General features: G+C 42.3%; 1 protein-coding gene across 2 annotated transcripts in view; it reads left to right on the top strand.

Moving 5' to 3' along the window:
• Positions 1–20692, top strand: part of ARHGAP18 (Rho GTPase activating protein 18) — a 117723-nt gene extending 97031 nt beyond the window's left edge. For both annotated transcript variants that reach the window (XM_041742178.1, XM_041742187.1), the window contains 5 exons: positions 788–994; positions 1817–1957; positions 13795–13919; positions 17926–17987; positions 19186–20692. In XM_041742178.1, coding sequence (XP_041598112.1) covers positions 788–994; positions 1817–1957; positions 13795–13919; positions 17926–17987; positions 19186–19277 — 627 coding nt within the window. In that variant the 3' untranslated portion in view covers positions 19278–20692. The remainder of the gene's footprint in view (positions 1–787; positions 995–1816; positions 1958–13794; positions 13920–17925; positions 17988–19185) is intronic.
• The last annotated feature ends 1055 nt before the right edge of the window (positions 20693–21747 follow it).

Raw genomic sequence — 21747 nt, 5'->3', positions numbered from 1 at the left:
TTTCCTCATCCACATGAGCAGAAACCAGCCTGTTCTGGTGAAAAGTTCCTTTTTATTTACTCAGTTTTTAAAGACTCTTTCCTTGGTCTCTTTTCACGCTCCCTTCCTCCACATGGCAGTCTCCATTCTTTTAGGTTTCTTGTCAGCTGGCTGTCGAGTACCTGAGATTACATGAGCCTAAGAGAGCTTTCCTTTCCTTTCCTTTCCTTTCCTTTCCTTTCCTTTCCTTTCCTTTCCTTTCCTTTCCTTTCCTTTCCTTTCCTTTCCTCTCCTCTCCTCTCCTCTCCTCTCCTCTCCTCTCCTCTCCTCTCCTCTCCTCTCCTCTCCTCTTTTTTCTTTTTCTTTTTCTTTTTTTTCTTTTCTTTTCTTTTTTCTTTTCTTTCTTTTTCTTCTCTTCTGTCTCTTTTCTTTCTTTTCTGTTTTTTTTAATTACTAAAGATAAAAGTGAAGTACTTCGTGAAGCAAGTGAATATTTGTATGAAATATGAATATTTGTATGAAAAGCAGCTTTTCAGTGCTGCGTGGCTCCAGTGGGCCCTATGTCTGAGCGCCTCCATCCATGCCTGGTTCCGACGGTGTCCTGTCTGTCCCAGGCCCAGTGCCACGTCGAGGTGCTAACCAGACAGAGAAGCTTTGATGGCAGGGCCCATCGCATGCCCTTAGCCGACTGTGGTGATTATGCACAACTTATTTTTTAACTAAGTAAAAATCCCATACGTTAACAATGCTTTTAAATCTCTTTTATCTTCATGAAAACACAAATCTCAAAGAGTCATTTCTGTTTCAGGCCCTGCTTGAATTTCTCCAAAGAGTAATAGACAATAGAGAGAAAAATAAGATGACAACCATGAATGTAGCAATGGTCATGGCCCCGAATCTCTTCATGTGTCATGCGTTAGGCTTGAAGTCCAATGAACAGCGAGAATTCATAATGGCAGCTGGGACAGCGAACATCATGCATTTATTGATTAAGTATCAGCAACTTCTGTGGACAGTAAGTATATATCTTTAAGTTCTGTTAATGAGTAGTGATATCTAGATTCTAAAGTCTTTTTATGGTTATATTTTCTCTAAAAAGCAAACCAGTAGAAGTGATTCCAATGTGACTTTAAAAAAAAATTGATGTTCATACACCTGACACTAATATAACACTGGGTTAATTACACTGGAATTAAAATAAGAAAACCAATGTCCATTTATTAAATCTCAGTTTTTAAAATGCCAGCATTATTTCATTGTTTCAGTTTGGAAACTTCTAAAATATTTTATTTTTGCTCATGTAATTTCTGAGAATCGATTTTTCCTAGAAAAAAGGTATTATTGCTAGATACCTGTCAGCTTTTATTGGTGAGTTTTTCTTTCTCTTTTGAGGCCAGGCTAGCTGGTTATTAGAAGGGACTGCAAGTTAGCTAAAGGCTGGGTTGTTCACAGGTGGCTGCGAAAGGGACCAACCTTCTACGTAGTGGTCCCTAAGGCCAGTCGCCTCAGGCAGTCTCTAATCCTGGCATGTAAGGCATAGAAGATGGACACTATGTCCTTGAACTTTACCAAGCCTCTTTTTGAACCCAACCTACACAATGGGGATAAATTACTTCTTATGCATGCTCTGTCCTCATGATGAATGAATAATACAATACATTTTTTTCATATTTAATGAATAGTGCATGTATAAAATAGCATGGTCTTATGGGTCTGATGAAATGGTCAAAACCTTTACTTGTCTCCACATTTAAAATATAAAGATAAAACCTTTTCTAGAGCTCAAAAGTCATGCCACTTCTTTTTCCTCCCCAAACTTAATTCTATTTCTCCATAGATTCCCAAGTTTATTGTCAACCAAGTGAGGAAGCAGAACACTGAAAATCATAAAAAAGATAAAAAAGCCATGAAGAAACTGCTGAAGAAAATGGCTTATGACCGAGAAAAATATGAAAAGCAGGATAAGAACACAAACGATGTAAGAGAAACTTGCCGATGCGTGTTTATGCAGATGTCAGTATTGTTCTTACTTTCACACGCACCAGAAGGAGTTTCATATGTTTCTGTGTTAGCAGGACCTTCCACACACTTACTGGGCCCAGTTGCTATGGACGAGTTCAAGGCCCACTAAGGGCAACTGTGCTCCTAGTAATGATCATACTAGCAGTTGCTTGGGTGTTGGTGACTCAGCATATGAGCTGTTAGTGGGGAACAAAGGAAAATAAGAGGAATGTCTTGACACACACCCGCTCATCCCCCCACACACACAGAGGACTCTGGAGACGCCATTGTCCACCGAATGTGTAATCTACTGAGTAAGGCGTCCCTGTGTGAACCACTGATCTTTTTTTTTTTTTTTTTTTTTTCCATTTTCTCATCTGTCAGATGGGGAAAAATAACGGAGTCAGATAAACAGACCAATGGTTGGTTATGCCTAGGATCCTTCTTGGGTTTCAGTAAGTTCTTCATTGGGTCACTCGCCGAATCCGGGGAGATGTATGCTGCAATAAAGAAAATTAAAATGTTTTAAAAAGAAATACCTAAATAGCATTTAGAAACTGCCGTAAGAATGTATTAAGAATCAGGTTTAAAATAGTAAAATATACATGAAGACACATTTATGAAGTGAGTTACCAAAGCTCTAAGTTAAGATCAGGAAACGGAAGGGTTTCTATTGTTCTGTTTATGGTGGAGACACCCCCACCACCAGCACCACCACCTTTGAGGTTATTCAGTTACATGCTGACATCTTGTGGAATAATGTGGAAATGCAATTATCAGGCTGTGATCCCCCCCCCCCCTTTTTTTTTTGGCCTTGGCTTTGGCTTTGGCCTACTTAAGGATCTAGTAATTATAAAATATACGTATATATAAGCACACACACATATATATTCTATATTGTGCCTCTCGCCATCAAAAAAATAACATTGTTTGGCATGAAATATTTTTGGTTAATTTTTAAGTATTTTTAAGGACATAAAATGTAGTAAAAGGGAATTGTCGATACTGTTTTATTATTTTGAGAAAGGGCTTGCTCTTGTCACAGGTTAGAAAGGATTTTTGACATACCATTTTCATTTAACTTAGAACATTTCATTTCCCCTAAAATCATTACAAATACATGAATATCATTGTGTTCTGTAGCTCTGCTTATTCGTATTAACTTAGATGGTTTTATAGCCCTGCCTTTTTTATAAGGTAGTACAATGTGAGGTATGTCATACATCCAAGGAAACATTTATGGTGTACCTTTTAAATAATAAAACCCTGGACAAAAAATTTAAAAGTTAGGTTTTAGAGATGAAACGTTTACATCATGTTGTTATTTCTAGAGAATTTGTATTAAATTAGATTTCTTTAGTTCGTACTTTGGATTAACAAGGTGAGATGGTCTGAGAATGATCTCCGTACTACGTAGAAGCCATCTTGTCATTTTAAGCCTTGGGATTCAAACATGGATTTAAGTCTCCATTTTATCATGTATTAGCTGTTACTCAGTCTCTCTGAGTGTTGCTTTTGTCTTCTGAGAAACTCAGTTCTTTTACCAGAATGCTGCTAACTGTTGCTTGGTGCTGAGCCCCCACTCCCTGTTAGGTATTCAGAGGAAGATGGCAAGGCTGGTGCTCACCCTCAGGGAGCTGGAGGGGCTGCGGGTCCAGAAGGGTCGAGCTTACAGGTGCCACAGGTGTGGGACTGAAAGCCTGATCAGGGTTCCCGGGGCTGTGGAACAGGAACTGGGCCTCTGAGAGGCTTCCTGGGAAGGAGAGCTGGGTGTGAAAAGCAGGTAGGTGTTTAGGCAGCAAATTGCATAAAGAGCTCTCACTAGCAGAGGAAGCCTCTGGCAGAGGCGTGGCCCAGAGGTAGTCAGGACCCGCGGTGGAGGTTCATTGGGTCCGAGGTTCATTGGGTCCGTCATCTTGACTAAAATTCTCAAGCACTTGCCAGAGTTTTTTGTTCAAGGTGCTGCCATTTTATTAGCGAGAACGACAACACACAGAGAACGACGACAGAACAACACTCAAATTACTGGATGGAACATGGGCCAGCTATTTTGTGGTTAGCTGCCCAGTCCCATTCTTAGTAATTTGTGTTTCCTTACTTTTCCCCAAATCACTTGAATGTGTAGCATGAGATTACGGAGCCTAAAACTGGCCAGGGTATTTTATTCATCTGCTAAGCAGCTGTTTACTGTATGGCTGTCATGTGCCAGGCACTGTTCTAGGCACCTGAAATACGGGCAGAGACTGCTGTTGTTGTGCAGCTTAAATTCTGTAACTAAGAATTAGTAAGTGAATTACATCGTATGTTACTACATGAGAAGGGCTCTAAAAATAATAAAAATAGCACAGAAAAAGGGAGTCAAAGAAAGGAGGAAGGCCCTTGCGATACTAAGGTGGGTGGTCTAGGTATTGTTCATTTGTGTGAAGATGTGAAGGAGGGACGGGGTGCCAAGGTGCATGTCTCTCTCAGGAAGAACAGAAGGAATAGTTTGTCAAAAGCCTCTTGGTAGGAACTTGCTTGAGGGTATTTGAGGACCAGCAAGCAGTGCTTGTGACCCGAGTGGGCTGGCAAGGGGGACAGCAGTAGGAGATGGGATCACAGGGACCACAGGACCAGGAGATGACGTAGGGCCTTGTAGGCCATCTTCAGGAATTTGGACATATCTTGAGTGAAGTGGGGTCGTTGCAGGGTTTGAGCTAAGGCTTGAACCTCTATGTCCTAAGATGTGCCCTTGGATTGTTGTGTTGAGGATAGACTTTGGGAGAGCCACATCGATGGGGAGACCACATCAGAGGGAGAAGTTCATGTCTCGGTGCAAGCAGGACACCAGGATACTAGTGCCGGAGGTGACACGGTCACATTCTGTGTCTTTTGATGTCAGAGTCCTTGGGATTTCTTCAAGTTGAAATGATACGAATTTTAAGAGAAAGAAGTAACAAGTGACTCTAAGGTTTTTGGCCGGAGAATTTGGAAAGATGGAATTGCCCCTTCAGCAGGGAAGATCACGGTTTCCAGTCAGGGCGTGTTGAGGGTGAGATTCATGTTAGAAAAAGAAGTAGGGATGTTTGAGGGTGTTTGGTGGGAAAATTAGGTCCTAGGGGCCAGTGAGGCGCGTGGAGGAGCAGGGGCAGAAGGAAGGCCAGGCGGGGTCTCTGGGAGGAGCCTGACCTCCACTCGGGCAAATCTTGACCCCAGGAGTCACAGGGTTACACTTGCATGTTCAAATCATTGCTGCGATGTCAGGTGAAGGAAAGTTTGGAGCAGTGAAACACAGGAGGTTGGGTAGGTGGTGCCCCTAATTTCATTGCCATTGGGGGCACATAATTTGGTGGACTCTCCTCGGAGAGTCATGAGCATATGGCAGAGGCCTGAAGACTGTGCTTTTCATTGTATTCAGAAATTCCTTCAAAGGGAGTAGTAAGACGAGCATGCAAAGACTTATGCTTAAGTTCCTTGCCGTATTCTTTATGCTGGCCAGAACCAGAAATAGCCCGAAAGGGTACGAGGAGTTCCATACCTTATGGCGCATTTATGTAGCGAAATATCACGGAAATACAAGGGTGTATATTGACGTTGGAAGATATTCATAATATGTTGGAGAAAACTTGCAAATTAGCGAAGGCAGCCATACTTGCAAGGGGTAATAAGTGTCATTATTTTGAGTGCTTGCCAGAGGTCAGGCATGCTGCTAAACATTTTCTGCAAACATCTCATTTAATATTTACAGGAGTTTAATTGAAGTGTACGGTATTATTGTCTCATTTTTTATAGATGAGGAAAGTGAGGGTCAGCAATCTCAAGTAACTTGCTTAAGGTTATCTGGATAGGAAGTGGTGGGGCTGGACTCTGAAACCAAATCTGTATGATCTTAAATCTGAGTCTCTTTACTCATATCCCCTATTTCCTTAGAGGTCACAGAAAAACTCTGAGATTGTGTTCCTGGGTCCCAGCTTGTGGGTAGTAATACAGTGAACACGTAGGACTGCCATTATTAACGTGTGTTCTATGTATAGCTTTTAACCACAGTCCTGGGCCGTGCCAAGACCCAGCGATGGGAATGGAAAGAAGTGTTAAGTGTGAGCTGGGGGGACCGACAAGATGTGGAAACTAATGGATACGAGGAATGTAGAATGAGGAGGAATCTAGAATGACTCGCTGGTTTTGCCGTGGGTGATTTTATCATTGATAGAAAGCACTCAGCAAAAGGAACGGACTCTTAATTGAGGTAGTCAGTTCTTGACACGGATAGTTGACCCTCTGTGTGAAAGCACTTTGGCTCCACGGGGCTGTAGCTCAGAAGGCCCAGAGCTGGAGGTGTGCCTTTGGGATCAGCACAGAGATTGCCGTGGAAGCCAAAGATGCCAATGTTTTAGTGGTGAGCCATGGGAGAGGAGCTGGTCAAAGAGGCCAAGAAATAGTAGGAAGTCAGAGGAAGTGGAAGATTACAGCACTTGGAGGCCCAGGGACGAAGATGGGTAGGGAAAGGAGCTTGGTTAGTGTACCATGTGCTAGAGAGAGGCTGGAGAAGGCTAACTTTGGGCAGAGGTCAGTGCATTCTGCATTGAAAGGTCACTCCTGACTTTCTCCAAAGTCAGTAACTACGGTTGGAAGAAGCCAGATTGCCAGGGATTGAGGAAGGAAAGACAAGAGACTGTAGATCATGAAAAGTCATCAGGGCAATATATATATATTTTTAAAGCATTCTGTATGCTATTAATGCTGACCATATGTACTCAGGGTTCATGTTATTGAGATTTGCTTGACTAGATAAATTAATAGTTTGAACCAGATTGTAAGGGACACAGTAGCTACTTAATATGACAAATGTTTTTAAATGAGTACAGCAAGTAAGTTGTTTGATACAAATGTGACTTTCTTGAATACTAAGGACACATCATTTGCACCAGAAGGAAACACTTGGTGAAAAACAACAAAATGGTAGACCATTAAAAATAACCATTTTTTGACAGCCTTCAAAGTGTGGTTGGGACTGATATCTCACACACACACACACACACACACACGGGTATATACACTCTATATCACGTACTGGAAGTTGTGGCTTGAGGATATAGCTCTAGCTCTGCCATCAGTGGGACATTAATAGCAAATCATTTTATCTCTCTGCGCCTTACTTTCCGCTATAAAATGAGGGGTAGGGCCAGATTGATGCTATCTTATCCAGAGTATGCAATAGGGTTGTCTGTAGTAGCATTCTTTATAAAACATGACTGGGCTGCTCCCTGGACCCACTGAGTCAGAACCTCTCAGAGCAGGACCTTGGCATGTGTACTGTATAAAAACTGTGAGTATGATTCTCCCCACTGGGTACGTATGTGTGTGTAAATTTATATTTAATTGTATTACGGATTTTTTCTTACCTAGATACAAAAAACAGAGTAGTATATGAACCCCATAAACCTATCACCAGTGATCACACCTATTTTTCTAATCTCATTCCATCCTGTCTCCCACACCTTGTTTCCTTCTAGTACTTATAAGGAAATCATAGATATCCTGTCATTTCACCCATAATTTCTTCACATTGCATCTCTGCCTTATAAGGGCCTGGGGCTGCTTTGATGAGCATCTGGTTATGAATTGCTGAATCATGCGGGTCTCAAGTCCATTGAGGACTTTGATCTGTGATTTTTCTACTATCATTCAAGCTCACCTTTCAGCGTAAAGGGAGGCTGTACTTTTTGTTGTTGTTAAGATTCATTTATTAGAGAGGGAGCACGAGCAGGAGGGGCAGAGGGAGACAGGGAGAGGATCCCAAGCAGACTCTGCACTGAGCTCGGAGCCAGACTTGGGCCTCAGTCTCACCCACCATGCGATCAAGATCATGACCCGAGCCAAAAACAAGAGTTGGATGCTCAACGTACTGCACCACCCAGGCACCCTCGGAAGCTGTACATTTATGAGAAAGAGATTTTGCCAAATAAGCTGAGCTCCTCACATCTTCCCTCCTTGGTAGAGGGAATATTCCCTCTGTGGTTAACTTCAGTGTTAGCTCAGGATGATCTCATGTCACACCCTAAATTTATAATTGAGGAACCCATATTTAGAGAGCTTACCTGATTTGCTAAAAGGTCCAAGATGATCTTATAAGATTTAACATTTAGGGGCGGCCCCGGGTGGCTCAGAGGTTTAGCGCCACCTTTAGCCCAGGGTGTGATCCTGGGGTCCTGGGATCGAGTCCCATGTCAGGCTCCCTGCATGGAGCCTGCTTCTCCCTCTGCCTGTGTCTCTGCCTCTCTCTCTCTCTCTCATGAATAAATAAATAAATAAAAATCTTAAAAAAAATTTTTAACATTTAGGATTTTGGGCTTGGAAAAGAAATCTGTTGCTGCTACTTTCTGCCATTCTCTTCTAGAAAATCTTGGAGTTGGCAGCAGTGTGGTGTGGATTCTGGGTTGTTTATAGCCAGGGCTGCATGTCTGGTCACAACCCTGTTTAGAATTCCATTTCTGGTTTCATTTAACAGCTCTGACCCAGAGCATCATTGCAGATATTGTTTTAAGCATCTGCTTTAGGTCTGGAAACAGTGTCTGGATCTACCTGGGGACTTACGTGGAAAATCACAGTATAGTATCAAGCACAGAATCTTGTTTTTTTTTTTTTTTTGAAGACGTTTGTGATTTTTCTTATAGTGCATAAAGAATACCATATTAGAGGAGAAAAACTTAGTTTTGTTGTAAATTAAATGCATATTCCTATAGAAGCTATTTCAGGTTCTTTAAAAGTCTCTGAATCTGATTTGGATAAAAGTTTAAGCATTTGGATAATAGAGGGTCTATTATAGTCAGGACTTAGGCAGTTCAAGATGGCAGAGAATGCTTCCATGTCTCACTTCCAGTCAGACTAAGGTGATAAATATGCCATTTTAGTTTAAGGCACCTTGCTAAAATGTCCTTGTTTAATTTCCTAAAATATGTGTTATATTCTCTTTCTTAAGAAAGTTGTTTTTTCACTTTGCCCTGTTGAAGATAAAATATTTTTTTCTGTAGCATTAAAAATGTCAGCTTACATTTAAGTTAGCTTTTAATGAAAAAAAGAAATTAATATTTTTTAAAGGTCTGACACTGAATTTCTAATCTAGAGTACAAAAATATGAGCAATGCAGTGTTTATCTACATGTTATGAAGAAATGCTAAAGTCATTTTCTATTTAACCAAATAGGAAATAATAAGAAATGAAATATATTGAAAAAAACATTTTATGTTTATTTATTCATGAGAGACACAGAGAGAGAGGCAGAGACACAGGCAGAGGGAGAAGCAGGCTCCCCATAAGGAGCCTGACACGGGACTCGATCCCAGGACCCTGGGGTCACGCCCTGAGCCAAAGGCAGATGCTTAACCACTGAGCCACCCGGGCTGCCCTAAAATCTTGTTTTTAAAAATATTCTTGAGTTCAATATATAAAACATGTGAGGACCATATGAGATGATTTTCTCCATTGTAACAGTTTTTATATGCATAAGAAATTATTTTGTAAGTTGTAAAATCCTTTGTGACTAAATTTTAAGGTTGTGTTAGTGAAATACTGTTCTCCAGTCTTGCCGTACATCACATAACTTCAGCTCACCAGCACACCAAAAATAAACATTAAAAAAATAAGAGAGTCACAGCTGTTAAGACACACACACACACAAAAATGTGAAAGTTACAAAGATTATACTATTCACAGGTTCAGTTATTACTGTGGTTCAAGTTAAAAACAGACTATTTGGCTTAATGATCATGCCTGTTGTATCTGTTCAAAGCTTGGCAGCTCAATGTAATTAGTGCACTAATAGCTTGAGTATTTGATGTAGCATGATTTTGGAGCTTAATAGAAGTTGTCATACACCATTTAAACTAGAGCCTTGGCATCATTTATTGTTTATAGTCTTTAGCAAATATCATTTGGCCACCCTTGTCAAGATATCTGGGGAAAAAAAGGTTTCCAGAACCAGCTTCTAAACTCTCCATCTTTAACCATTATGCCTGCCAGTTACATGCATTTTTTCTCCAATAGTGAAGGGCATGGCAGCTTCAAAGTGAGTCCGACTCTTCCATGTACGTGTTATTGTGAGAATTTGGATGGAATGTATCACTACAGAGGGAAACACTTAAGAACTGTTCCTGTCTTAGACACTCATGTGCGCATGCGCACACACAGCTTCTCTGCTAAAGCAGTCTCCTTAGTTGTCAAAGAACGTGACCAGTCGACCTAGGAAGGTGCTGTGAGCCGTTGTCGGCCAAAAAAAGGTTTAGACAGGCGCTCATATCCCAGTCCTCCATCCCTTCCTTCCTTCCTTCCTTCCTTCCTTCCTTCCTTCCTTCCTTCCTTCCTGGAGGAGGGTCAGAAGGAGAAGTAGACTCTCCACTGAGCAGGGAGCCTGACTCAGGGCTCGATCGTGAGACTTTGGGATCATGACCTGAGCTGAAGGTAGACGCTTAACCCACTGAGCCACCCAGGTGCCCCAGTTCTATGTGAAAGGAGTCAAAATAGTATAGTTAGTGGTTCGGGAAGGGCTAAAGCTGATCCAGAACTGGCCTAGCTCCACCCTCTGCTCACTAGGGGGAAGGTTCCATGAGGCACCTGGACCCATGCCACTCCCCATCTGCTCCAGAGCCAGGATACGGCGATTCCTTGACATTCCACATACACATGAGAACTCCCGAGTGTCCTCAGTAGCTTGGCCCTGAGTCTCTTCCTTCCAAACTCTATCAGAGAGACTCTAGATTCCCATGTGTGTCACATGTGCTGCTCTTGGGTGTGACCCCCAACACCACACTGACCTGACTGCTGTATTTTATAAGAGAGCAGGGTTATACTGTCTCCGGCACCACCTCTGAACACACATAGAAAGCCTAGGTCATGCCAACATATTAGAGGGGTCTTGTAGGAAGAGTGGCCACATCCACGAGCAGCTGCACGCCAACGTCGGTGACTCCCTGCAGAAGTAAATGACTGGAGGGTCTCTCGTAACACCTTGAATTCCTTCCTTCCTCTCTTTCCCTGCCTGTCTTTTCTCACTCATGGAGGAAATACCATGTGATAGATGGACGCAATTTGTTTCTTTTAGAAAATGTTCCTAAGACAGTCTTTTTGCTATTTAGGAAATACATGTCAGTGTACGTTATTTTATTCTCGAGAAATACAATAATGTTAGCATAGCATTCTTAGAGATGTTTTTGAGTGATTCATGCCATCAATAAGTATTTGATAGCTGGCTACAGATGTGACGCAGTCATGTGGCATGTAGCTAGAACACAGGTATCCTATAGTGGAACCCCATCATAAAAGAGTCTCTTGGACCCTGTGGATCAGGAAGGTTCCTTGGAGTTGGATATATTTGAGTTGGGCCTTGAAATATTGATAGCAGGAGATATTACAGAAGAGGAGGAGAACGAACTTCAACATAGGAAAGCCTGGGTGTTTGTAGCACATGTTGGTTGGCTTTTTTGGCCCAAACAATAGAATGTACCATGGGAATAGTGGAGAGAAAAGCCGGGAGCAGAGGAAGGTTGTCCTGTCCCTGAATTCTATGGCAGGAAATTATTTTTCTGGATCGTTTTGGTATTGTAACTCATTTTTTGGTGGATCTCCTATATGTAAAGGCTTATTGTCATCTTCACTTTAAAAGTCGGCATAGATTTGCCAGCCTTCTTGATATTTTACAGTTGGATGGGATATAATTATGGGAACAGTTGTTGCCACTATTATTTTTGCCAAAGAAGAACCTGTATGTAAGGATATGTGGCACTGTGACTTGAGCAGATTTCCTGACTTTCTTGAATGGGCATAAAGTATTCAGGTGTCTGCAAACCCTAGCCCCCTATTCAGGGCCCTCCATACTAATAGTAGATGGACGGAGAATCCAAAATACCGATATTTATTGCTTAATTGAGTGGACAAGGTGGATTAGGATTTTATGAACACAGACTCTGTGCTTTGACTGTTGCTATTACGATTTTAATCCAACATTTGTGTTCTGTGCCAGCTTCTTGTTTTCCACCCCCTATAAGGAAGCAGGTGAGGCCGGGCCAGCAGGTAGAATGACCACGGTGGGACATAGGCTAGTGATGAAACCCAAGGGAAGAGTGTGTGCAGCACAATCCCTGAGTTAGAAGGTACCCCATTGATTTCACAGCTGCTGTGAAAGGAAAAAAAATGCACATAACCAAATAAAAGACCCTATCCATTGGAAGAAGCCACTCATTTTCCAAATGTTACAAATGAAAACAAATTGCCACAGAATCCAGGGAAAAGGTAACTTAGATTTGCATCCTAGGGGGGAGGCGGGGGTCAGAGACCAGACTACTTTGTTGGACCAAAATCTGCGCCCTGAAAATTGAAAGTCAGCAAACCAAGCCAAGGGGCCAGGCCGACCGGATGGCAGCAGGAGTTGAGGGCTCTGGGAATGGGTTTGGATCGGGTGTCCTTCAGGGGTGGGGTTGAGCCTCTTCCCCAGGGACAGAAGTTAAAGGACCCTGGGAACACGGAGGCTCTTCCAGCTGGCCCGCGTTGTTTGGCTGGAGTGTTCTCCACGAGGTCAGGTGAGGGAGCAGGGTTTCCCAGGTTGGCCTGGGGCCTCTGCGGTGTCCCCACAGCTGAAACATGTGCCTGCGGCCCTCTGGGGGAGAATGCCGTGGTCCTGCACAATCCCACACTTCCGTGTCCGGCCTCGCCCGAGCCTCTCCCCTTGGCGCTTCTCGCACAACAATTCGCAGGTTACTGAGAAGCACGTGCAAGTCTCATGCAGGCACCTGCACTGTGATGTAGCCTCATTCTCTAAAGCCATGTTATTTTGGTTGAAATTCGAAAGAAGTCACATTAATTCCATTTCTGGTGTATCCAATGCTTTACATTGGTGTGGGGGAGGGGGAATGAAAGCAATCCAAGACCATGGTCATTACAAAAAGATGATATTGTGAGCACAAAAAAATACTAAAAGGCGTGTGTCTCATTACCTGCTAGGTGAGTAGACCTAGAACAGTGCCTGGTATGCAGTCCATGCTTAGTGAGTTTTAGCTTAATTAAACAGGGTTTTGTAGGAAGTGCTTTGTAAAGCCTTTGCGCGTGCTGCTTGTCCTAAGGACGTGACATATAGTTATAAATACTAAATTACTATTTATTGTGGCGGAACAACCAGGAATTAATTAAGCCGGATATTTTGAATGTCCTAGCTCATGTTTTGCTGGTCCTCACAATCTTTGATAGTCCCCAACATAGAGACAGTTCTTAACACCTATCAGCAGAGCACTTAGAATCGGTCACCCGGGGTCAGAGCGTGCGGGTCGCCATGTGAACCCACTCGCCAAGTGAGGAACGGGCACGATACAAACGTATAGAAATGTATGTTTCTTTTGTTTTGATTTTTTAAATGCTCTCAGGAGCAAGAATTTCTGTGAGATTTTGTCAATGTGCAGGAAGATTTTTAAAATGCATACATTGCGAGAGCACACAAAGTAACTTCTTTCTGATTCAATTTCATAAATTGCTACATGAAGAAGCGCTCTCTAGTAGATAATACTCAGAAATCAGCACTTAATATGGCAGTAATGGTTATTGCTGTCATTCTTTACATCTTTAAAAATAATTAAGCATTACTGCATCGGCATTATAAAGTTCCCCTATCACCATTAAGAGGATATTTGAGGTTTGATGTAATTTAGCAAATTACATTATACAGTAGTTAAGGTTTTTATGTAGTGAAGTAAAATGCGTCGTAGTTGAGCAGACTTACCATGTAATGCATTGTACAGAGTTCCACGTTGCAGCTGCTGCCAGCTTCGTTCCAATGTCATTATTGCTTTGCAGGCTGATGTTCCTCAGGGAGTGATTCGAGTGCAAGCTCCCCATCTCTCGAAAGTTTCCATGGCAATACAGCTAACTGAAGAACTAAAAGCCAGTGATGTGCTTGCCAGGTTTCTCAGCCAAGAAAGGTAGAGGCCTGTTTTGTTTTAATCATTCCGTGGCATAACTCACACACGTGCTCTCTCCCTCCCTCCCCCCACCTTCCTTAAAAAAAAAAAACAAGTATGGGTGATGTGAAGTGCTTCAAATTTGGTCTTCCCAGCAGAAAAGAAGAGCAGACTTGACAACTAGACTGTGGGAATGAGTCGAGTGCATTGGAGGTTGTTTATGTGCGAGTCGAGGCTGTTTGGAGCAGGATGTGTGAACATTCCTTCATGGTGCCTGCAGCGGGCTCGGCCCCCGAGACCACTCAGTAGGCTTTCTAGAATATGTTGATCGGAGGTTAATCACCACATGTAGGCTGTTAGGAAAATGGCCAGATAAGATACAGTGGGATTAAAACAAACAATACAAAATACAACTTTTTCTATGAGCTATGACGAATAAAAAGAAATGCCGAAATTTAAAACCAGGAATTGAGGGAGGACATGCAGCGCCTGGAGCTCTGAGGTCTCCTACACACCTGGCACGCTGCCCTGGGGAGCCGCAGGGGGGCCGCAGCCCAGCAGTCTCCACTGCGCTGGGGCTGGTGGGCGTGGGAGGCGGCCTGTGGGAGCCCTTGGCATCCCTCTGATAATATCAGAGCATCTTCTTCTTGAGACATTGTATTTTTTTTTCTGGAATTTTAGAGCTTTAACAGGTAGGTTGGGTTTTTAGTTCTTGCCCTTTTAATTATTTTTAGCTAAAGTTATTATTTTAATGATTTCGCCCTCATTTCCACTCATTGAAAATTACTCTAAATGTCTTAAAAGGGAGATCCGGGGCCCGGGCGTCTTGGCTTAGGAATTCTGTGTGCTGGTCTTCCACGGAGCATCCTCTCCGCGTGGTGCTGTCCAAGGGCAGCCCCAGAGGTTTGTGCCAAAACCTCTCTGGAGTTAATACAGCACCTTGAATACTTGACAGGCCTCTGCTCTGGTTAAGGTTGTCACAGGTCAGAAGGGGATACAGATACACTGTAAAGTGTCTTCACTCCCGGTTCATAAACTGGGGAAAGAGCCAAGCCTAAGCAGTGAGGACGGCAGCGACGTAGACGACGGGCATGTGGGTAAGGCCCGGGCCCTCGGGGAGCCAGCCCCGCTCCCCTGGCAGCACCACGACACATGCATGGCTATTGCTTCTGTTTAACTGATGAGAAAATCAAGACTTTGCAGGGTCACACCTTGCATAGGTGGTGGTGGTGAACTCTGAATGCACGGTTTCCTGCAAAGGCTGCCCTTTCCACACTGTCCATACAAGCCAGGTTCCAGAAGCCATCCTGGACCTGGGGCCAGCGGTGTAGAGCCCCGGAGCAGCTGGATGCCTCGGTTCCCTGGAGGGTTTCTGCTTCATGAAATCAGCCCCCGTCCTCCCCACTCCCTGCTGTGGCCTGGGACATACCAGTCCTTGCCACTGTGCGCACCGGGGACGAGTGCCCGCCTACCCGCTCCCAGGGGGGTGCCCGAAGGACATCTGGCCACACTTCAGATCTAAGCAGCCCTTTCGGGCCAGACACAGCTATTGACACAGCGTCTACGCCGAGGACCCAAGCATCCAGTTCAGTCTGTGCTGTGGTTGCTGTATTTGCAGGTGACAGAAGACGAGACTGTCAGGCCAACCGTGACTTTAGTATTTAGGGTACAGCATGCTAGTCCCGGGCATATCATTATAGAGAGCACGAGGTTTGTGACAATTATCCTCCGCATACTGGGATTTTCTGCTTGGGGTGCTTTTGTTAAACGAGCATTTGCTGCCCCCCTGCAGTGGGATCCGTTTTTGTTTTGTTTTTTTTTCTTTTTAAAGATGTTATTTATTTACTCATGAGAGACACAGAGCGAGGCAGAGACACAGGCAGAGGGAGAAGCAGGCTCCATGCAGGGAGCCCGATGCGGGACTCGATCCCGGGACTCCGGGGTCATGACCTGAGCTGAAGGCAGATGCTCCACCGCTGAGCCCCGCCCAGGGGCCCCAGATCCATTTTCTTCCTGCCTCCTCCCTCATGCCCATCCTGCTCCACCTACGTGAAAGTCTGGTAAACATCTCTGCCCATTGCTTACCCCCGGCCCCAGCTATTCCTCAGCTCCCTTCTTTACGTCTGGGGGTGCTGAAGGCAGATGATCTGGATCCAAATGCCATCTTTTCCTATTTCATTTTAAGCTAGATTTGTAATCTCCTTAAGCCTCAAGCTTTTCGTTTATGAGTAGACCCTAATAGGACCGGCCTTGTCCTGCCATAATGAGCTGGGGAAGTGACTGTGAAGCACATAGCACTACTTGTTCGGACCATACAAGTGAAACCCTCAGTGTTTATAAATATGTTCTCTTCTGCCACATTTCCCTCCCCTCCCCTTTGCATTCCTCCTGTGTAGGGACCATTGGAAACCCTACCTCCCCCATCCTTTTCCTCCCGTACTTTCTCCACCAAAGACAAGAACACACACTTTATTTACATAAAGTAAATATACAATAAATTTCACATTGACTCACCAGCCTTGATAAAGGCCCTTGCCTTTTCCTTAATTTTGGATTTCTTGATGAGCATGACCCAAAGCTTGCATTTACCAGGAAATCCAGTTGAGGTTTCTTTAAAGTAGAACAAGAACCCAGATCCTGGCGAAATGGTCTTATCAAGTCTCCCAAGACATTCAGCTTGGTTTTCATAGAAATAATGACTTCTTTTTTTTTTTTTTTTTTTTATTTATGATAGTCACAGAGAGAGAGAGAGAGAGAGAGAGAGGCAGAGACACAGGCAGAGAGAGAAGCAGGCTCCATGCCCCGGGAGCCCGACATGGGATTCGATCCGGGGTCTCCAGGATCGCGCCCTGGGCCAAAGGCAGGCGCCAAACCGCTGCGCCACCCAGGGATCCCCAGAAATAATGACTTCTTATGATGATAGTTTATTGCATCATAGTCTATATTATAAGTAAAGATAATTATTATTTAATTTTAAAAACAAGCATACACTGGTTTGGAATAAAACGAGCTGTCTCTTGGCTAGGGCATGAGTCAGCAGGTGGATCTTAAGTGTGGGTGTATGTAAAGCTCCGAGTGTCTGTCATGTTGCAGACAACAGAGTAGATGGAGTTGGATAACCCGGACGAGTCACCGGACGACGGGTTGGGGACGCTGCTTCCCAACACGATGGTTCGAATGAAAGTCGGGTCTCCTCTTCCCTCTGCAGTTCCGGGGAGTGTGTCTTCAGGGCCTTACAGGAGTGGTCCGCAAAGCCTTCCAGGCGTCACAATCCATTAGAGAGCTTTTGAGAAACAAGTTCTTTGGTTTGATCCAGATGTGCGAGATCAGCTTCTAGAGCTCTGGGTCTGAATTTTTAGCAGGTCTCTTGTATACAGAGTTTTGAAAAACTGCTGAATTTTATTTGAACCGAATACTCTGGAAAAGTTTATTCTTTGAAGAGCACAAATCTGCAAAAGCATCTTCTACTTCTGAGGCCGTCATAATGACTATTTGCTTCTGTTTCGAGCGTATGTAACTCCCGTACCTGAACAGTCAGCATGGGAAGGTTATGAACCGGGTCTTACGCTTGACGTTCACCTTGTGTACTGTGAGCTGTCAGCACAGCAAACATGTGGTGGATACTTACTGACTAAATGCAGTGTAAGAACTAAGGTGGAAACATTTCTTCTTATAGTTTTAAGAGGACCTTCCTGGCCCCTTTGCCAATTGGCAAAGCAGTTGGTCATATTGATGATTTTATTGGCCACAAAGATGTTACTTTTCTTCTTAATTTTACAAATTTAGATGCTGATTTATTATTTTGCCTTCAGATGTATGAGTCCATTTGTTTATTTTAATTTACAGGTATGACATTTTTATTACCTATTTGGCACACTTAACAGATGGGAAAATACGAATGTTAGATAATTACAGTGTGTCAAGTTATGAATTTCCCATACAAGCCCGAATTCCCCAAGCACATTAAAGTGATTTACTTGCAAGCTGTTTGATGATACAACTAATCAGTTTGTTTTGTCCCTAATAGTGGGATTGCCCAGACTCTTAAGAAAGGGGAAGTTTTTTTGTATGAAATTGGAGGAAATATTGGTAAGCACATTTTGTTTCTCTCTGTGTTACATATGCTGATTTGACATTGCCGGTGGTTATTATTTGTATCTTTGGGGGGTGAAATCAGAAGTTACATGTAGAAGTTGATGATGAATATTGTGGATTTGTTCAGTGGTCTTTTTCTCTTCAGGCTCTATTTGAGCTCCTCCCTGCAAAGGCCCATCTGCGTTGAACCTCAGCAAGGACGAGTTCCCTTAAAATAGTAGCTGCTTCTAGGACGTTAATGAACTTTTTCAAAACAACTTTCTTTTTTATATGCTTACATCACATCTTAATAAAGGAAATAGCTGAGCTAATTTAAGGCCAGGATTACGTTTTTTATTATGGCTCAGTACGGATATTTTTAGTGAAAGCAGAAGTTATTTTTGCCATTGTTGATTGCCTTCTAAATAAATAATGCGCACACACGCACGAAGGCAAACACAAAAATGCACAAGTACGCATACAAGCACATTGGTAACTTCAGAAATAGAAATAGAATGAATGGATTAATTTTGACCGTGCCTTATATTTTATATGCCCGTTTTTAGTTATCAGTGGGTTGTACTCATCCCTATTAAAAGTTAAAGTGACATTTTTCTCTTTATTTGACCCTCGAAAATGGCACAGGGTGAAATTGTTAACAAATAAAGAGTGTTTAATTCAAAGTAATAATTGAAATATTTTAAGATAAGTTTTATGGAATTATTTTCCTGGGACACAAAAGGATTAGTAAATATTGAAAGTTTAACGTGGGAATATGAGGGCTTGCTCTTAAAATTTGAATAAACTGCAACTGTTAGAAGCCTGGAATTGTTAACTTATTAGCAAGGCTTATTTAAATATTCATATATTTGATCTTGCATTTTTACTCCTAGAAATTGGGAATGAAGTGGTGTTTCTTACTTGGGTAGACCCAAAGCTGTTGCCACTCATGATAAAGGTGAATGAGCCATTTCAGAGCCCTTCATGCAAAGTATCTTCAACTTCTTAAATTAATCTGAAACCCGTTCCTTTGGAGAAAGCCTCCTAAATTGACTTCAATATTTTGGCCAAGTCTTATAATGTTACGGGAGGTAAAGGATGGAGGGATATTTTGAAATTTTGTAAGAGTTCAGAGTTAAACCATGAGGAATAAGCTTAACATTACATCCCGGCCCCTGCACCATATTCAACTGACCCAGTGTCTCTTTGGTAGGAGAACGCTGCCTTGATGACGACGCGTACATGAAGGACTTGTTCCAGCTCAACCCCAGCGCCGAGTGGGTCATAAAGTCAAAGCCATCCTAGGAGGTGGAGGCTGCAGATCCACCAGGACTTCCTGAGACTACTTGCTGGGGCGAGCGTGCAAATGGCAGGACTTTCCTATTGTTCAAATGTCCCCCACCATTGAATAGTGACACCCTGAAGCCTTAAAAAGTTACAGATTTGTGCTGCTGCCAGAATTATGTTAATTGTTAACAATATGATGAGCAAACCAGCATCTCTGGAGCGAGAGGAAAGGGAGTTTGGTAGCTTGGTGGCCATCACCCTCTGGGAGAGGTGCCCAGAGGCGACAGTGAGTTTAATGTGAGAACATGCTCTCTCCCCTCTCCCTCTTTTTCTCTCCTAAAACCATATCCATAGAAATATGTGCTGCTGCTCCTTTTTCTCCCCCTCATGTCTGCCTTCCCCCAACTAGGTTTGCTTTTTAAAACCGAGAAGATCGCCAATACCAGGTATTTGGCGAGTCGTGAAGACAGTCCATCCGAAAACAGACCAAACTCAACAGTATTCCTGTCACTATCGAACGTTGATGTTCTTCCCTTTGAATCATTTGTTCCAACGAGAACATCCCACTGCTTCTTGCTGTATCACACGAAGTGATTTGCATTGTCTTCAGTTCGTCTGACACGTGCACAGAACCGTATCCACTATCAAGAAAATAAAACTGTCAGAGACTGCCAATTATTACTCAACTATTAAATACGTCCATCCTAAGAATAGATAAAATATATCCATGTGGAATAACTGGATTACAGATAACAAGCGAGTGAAAGCCAAATCACTTCATGTATGCTATGTTCTCCTAAGTGAGATTTACGAAGTCTTAGCTGGCTTTGCCTATCGTCCTATTAGCATAAACACTAAACACGCGTGATGGTATTGATCCACTAATGGTTAAGAATGTATTGTACTGAAACAGGGAATTATTATTTTTTTTAAGCTCATAAATAAGGCTGCAGGAAGAATTATTTTTTTTCTGGGTATGACACAGTCCTGTGAACAAGCTTTTATTTCTGTACTTTAAATAATCAGAGTAAATTTATTAAAATGCTGCAGGAAGTACTATTCCCAGGGAGTTTAATGCACAAACCATATTGTGACAAGAGATGAGCCTCTGAACTGTAAATAAGAGGAATGAAGTGAGAAACTTTCAATATTTTATGAGCTTAGAGTGTAGTAAATAAAAGGTGATGTAAATGAATGTTGCACACACTGCGTTTATGATACTTTTAGTATTTTAGGGAAAATTACACATTCTCAGAAGCTCTTGATGTCACTCCAGTTAGGAGGGAAAATGCTGTTAATGAGAACAGTCATAAATTTTTAGCATGTAATTATAAGAGCAGCCTGTGGATATGATCATTTAAATAACATTGTGGTGATTTGTGCCATTGCTTTTTTATTTAAAAATTTTTTATAATTAAATGCATTTTTCTAAATTATCTTCTCTTGGAATTATTACTTTTAATCCTATGTGTTTATGAATGTACTATATTTTTGTTTTTTGTTTTGGTTAAAGTCCACTTTTATTGCCCTGTTGCTCCTGTATAAATTGGGAAGACATGTAGAAGATAGAAAATTGTTTCCCACCTTAGTTTTTTCCTTATGCAAACTTCTGTTCTTAAGGATTTTTCAAAAACACATTGTATCCTGTTTCTAGTTTTGATGATATATATTAATTCTCCGAAATGTTTTAATAGTTTTAAGCTAATGGAAGCAGTTAATGATACAAAGTCAAATTTTAGTGCTCAATACATTTTAGGAGTCCACAATTCCGAACAAAGACTGGAGTGAATGTAATAATTTAGATAAATGGCTTCATAAACATACATCAACTAGCTTTTTACCACATTTACTATTCCCCAGAATGTGTATTGGTGGGGGAAAGAGGGACACAAGAGGGTTTTGATAATGAGAAGAACGCCAGATCATGGTAAACGCATACGAAGATGCCATGGCATGTCGGGTCCTTAGAACTCATGACTCCTGTTCCTTGATATTTAACGATATCACCTTTACATAATCAAGAAAGATGAAGATGTTTGTCTACTTCTGAAGAGGAAGAGCTTAGTAGTGTAGAGCCTCAAATATAAATGGCCTAGAATTAACCCAAATGTTTTTTCTATGATTTTTTTTTCCCCGTAGTGAACTTTAAATCTTGTGGTAGGTGAGTTTTTGTTTGTACGTGAGGGGACATTGGAAACAACAAATATATTTGTTATGAATCTCAAACAGCTTAATCCTTAAGGGAGTTGCTGTTGAAAACTTAAGAGCTGGTTTTTAGAGAAGACTCGTTGTTGCCCTGTTAATATTTCAGAGATGTTTCCTCTCTTCTGAAGTGGGTTACTGTAATTATTTACAGTCTTTGCTTACGGCTGCTGTTGCATTCAGCATAAACTTCTTGCTGGTGCTCTTTGGGAAAAGCAGCTTATTTGACCGACTTCCTGAAATGTCTTATTATTGCCTTTTCCTGATTTTTGTTTGACTGGATTTC

This window comes from Vulpes lagopus, chromosome 2 (genome assembly GCF_018345385.1).
Source record: "Vulpes lagopus strain Blue_001 chromosome 2, ASM1834538v1, whole genome shotgun sequence".
Taxonomy (NCBI): domain Eukaryota; kingdom Metazoa; phylum Chordata; class Mammalia; order Carnivora; family Canidae; genus Vulpes; species Vulpes lagopus.
The sequence above is the reverse complement of the archived record's forward strand: the minus strand, read 5'-3'. Positions and strand labels throughout refer to the sequence as shown.